This window comes from Vollenhovia emeryi, unplaced genomic scaffold (genome assembly GCF_000949405.1).
Source record: "Vollenhovia emeryi isolate VEMERY1.0 unplaced genomic scaffold, V.emery_V1.0 DF943095.1, whole genome shotgun sequence".
Classification (NCBI taxonomy): Eukaryota; Metazoa; Arthropoda; class Insecta; order Hymenoptera; family Formicidae; genus Vollenhovia; species Vollenhovia emeryi.
Genome location: NW_011963271.1, coordinates 1 through 3,251, shown reverse-complemented (window position 1 = coordinate 3,251; position 3,251 = coordinate 1). Strand labels below are relative to the sequence as shown.

At 50.8% G+C, this 3,251-nt stretch overlaps 1 protein-coding gene across 1 annotated transcript; it reads left to right on the top strand.

Moving 5' to 3' along the window:
• Window positions 1-2,448: 2,448 nt before the first annotated feature.
• Window positions 2,449-3,184, top strand: LOC105566774 (the record flags this gene model as incomplete). The annotated part of the gene is made up of 1 exon (XM_012021055.1): window positions 2,449-3,184. A coding segment is annotated over exon 1 (736 nt), but the record flags the coding sequence as incomplete, so codon positions are not given.
• Between the last annotated feature and the right edge of the window lie 67 nt (window positions 3,185-3,251).

The window sequence follows — 3,251 nt, the reverse complement described above, 5'->3', positions numbered from 1 at the left end:
GTCAATTATGTGATGGTACTAGTAAAATAAATACTAGATGCGTCTAATTCCTGACGGTACTGACAAAATGTAAAATATGTCATATGCGTCAATTCCGACGGTAGTGACAAGATGAAAAAATGTCAGATGCGTCAATTATGTGATGGTACTAGTAAAATAAATACTAGATGCATCTTATTTCTGACGGTACTGACAAAATGTAAAATATGTCATATGCGTCAATTCCAACGGTAGTGACAAGATGAAATGCATTCTGATGAAAATAGTAAAATAAATGCTAAAAGCGTCTATTTTCTGACTGCACTGATTATAATAAAAATCAGGGCATTTATTTTGATGGTATTAGCATACTAATAGTGTCAAAAGCGTTTATTTAGATAGCACTGATTTTGCTTATGCATTTTATTACATGCATATACACGAGGCACGTATCTTACACTCAGCCACTGAGCAAAACGAGCAGCGAAGGAAAACATTACAGAGGACAACTCCGTCAACTTTGCATTCTTAGCTATAGAGGGTCAAAATATTACAAGATGTGATGTCTAACTGTATTCCGATATTCACTGTTAGTACTGAAAAATCTATAGTAGACATGACAAACTATAGATTTTTAGTACTGATTTTTAGTAGTGAATACTGAAACGTAGCTACATTCTAAAAGTCTCGCTTGCTCCTCTTACGTGTCGCGCTGTCTTTTCAGAAATGTAGCTGCATGCACCAAGCGTCAGCATATCTATTATTATACAAAAAAGCTATGAACAATATAAATTCTATTCAAGCGACTCAGCAAGTTTCTGACAGAAAAAAGACAGAGCGAACTATGCGAGAGTAGATATTAGAGCGACGAGAAATAGCGCGATGTTTTGTAGCTGTTTCACTCGCACTCTCTGGATTAGCCGTTGTAATGTTTTCTCTCTCTATCATTCAGCTCGCGCTAAGGATGCAAGATCAGAGGTCTGCCCTCCAACTTCTTCTTTACTTGTGGCGACTTGTAGTTGCCCATCTATACGACGACACAGTCTATGGTCGTCGGTGGCGCTGTCCGAGCGGGAACAGAATATGTTAGTCGTAACTCGCCTGTGTCACGGTCAAGACCGATCACCTTACCGTGTACCAAGATCTTAATAAAGTTCATATATATCTCCAGTAATTGTGAGTGGATTATTCCCGCCTTCGCAACCAGCTATCGGCAAGGAAGTATTGTGGGCACTTCAGCCGGGCTGTAAATACATCGACTAGGCCCCACAATTGGTGACCCCGACGTGATGCGCATCCGCGCATTTCACGTTCGCATCGGCGGAAGAAAGATCAACGGCGAGGCTCAGGTCCTTTCCCCCGCTTTCTGGGATTGACCTGCAGCACGAAGAGGACCTCATCCACGCCCTATCGGCCCTGAGGATCCTCAGACTGCCCGAAATAGTGGCATCACCGACGCCTGGGCAAGTCCATTCTTCGGGCCCTTCAGAAACTTCGGGCGAGTCTACTACCGCCCGAGGGAGGCCATTTTGGGCAGCGCAAGGCCGGCCGTTCCCCGCGCACGGACTCAAGTCGGCGGGATCCCGCCCAGAGGCATCTCCGACGACGCGGCCGAGCCAGGACGACGCGGCCGAGCCAGGTTAAGGGCGCACCCAGGTCAGTGCACTACTTGTGCCGGCGTAGTCATCCCGGTGGACGCGCATTCCGCGCAGTCATATCGGCGGACTACTTCGTGCCGGCGTAGTCATCCCGGTGGGCGCGCATCCCGCGCAGTCACCCCGGCGGACTACTTGGTTCTGGCGTAGTTATCCCGGCGGACGCGCATCCCGCGCAGTCATCCCGGCGGACTATTTCGCCCGGGCGCAGTCATCCCGGCGGGCGCGCTTTCCGCGTAGCCATCCCGGCGGACATCTTCGCGCTTACGCAAGCATCCCTGCGGACGCGCGCTGCGCAGCCATTTCGACGCACGTGACCGGCCAACGGGTCCATACCGGTTAATTCTCCCGTCGTTCCCGGAATCTATAAACGGGAATTGGCGTGCCAACGGGACTATACCGGGACTAAAGGTGGCTCTCTGCCATACTGTGGCGTACAGCACACCGTGCAGCACACGGGACCATACCGCAGCGCACGGGACCATACCGTTAGCGCGCGGGTCTACACCGGACCAGAGTTACGGGATGTGTTTCACACTCAGCCTGAGTACGGGCACACAGTCGCAGGGCGTATGAGGTACATCTAGGCAGCGCAGCCGGCGAGACCGACGTCCGACGGAACGCGGGTCAGCGCCTCTAACCTCCTTTCGCCGACATCTCGGGTTCGAGCATCACCTCCTTCGAGGGACGACGCCTCTTCAAGAACTTCGAGCACGTGAGGCACATGCTTTGTCTCGTATTGGTATTTCTCCTCAGTTTCATTTCTTTTGTTTCGTTTATTTTCGAATATCGATTCGCGCCCCGTGGTTTAAATATGACGGAGGAAGACGCGCGCGTAGAATCGTACCGGGTGCCGAAGATTCCGCCCTTCTGGCGACAGGCACCGGAGGACTGGTTTTTGCGAGTCGAAGCGTCGTTCCGAAACGCGAACATTACTGTCAGTAGTACTAAAGTCGATTACCTAATCGCTGGCCTCGATCCAGAGGTCATTTCTCATGTCCGGGATCTAATCACGGCGGACCCGCCGCCCGCTGATTTGTATAAAGTGCTCAGGGATAGGATTCTTGCGACGTTTGCGGTCTCACCGGAGGCCCGCTTACGGCAATTGCTTAAAGGACAGGTTCTGGGGGACCGGAGACCCTCTCATTTGTTAAGTCAGATGAACCAGCTCAACGGTGGTCAATGCAGTTCCGCCGTATTAAGATCTCTCTTTATTGAGCTGTTGCCTGAGACGCATAAGACGATTCTCGTTGCTACTAATGAACCTGATCTGCAAAAATTGGCAGAGATCGCGGACAAGCTCGCGGATATTAACGGACCTAGTTCCGCTGTCGCCGTCGTCGCGCCTAAGAAAGAATCCCGAAGTGCTCGTTCTAAAGCTCCCTTGAGCACTGACGAGCGGATCGACAAGCTTACCAAGCAGATCCAATCCCTGAGCACCTCGGTCGCAAAGTTGCGCCGAGATAGGTCTTCCTCCCGCAAGCGTAATGATAAGCGTGGTGATGAGGCAGATAAGCCCGATACTAAGGTAGGCTACTGCTTCATTCACCGTAAGTACGGGAAAAAGGCCACGTCGTGTCGCAAGCCCTGTTCTTGGAAAGAAGACGCGACGGAAAA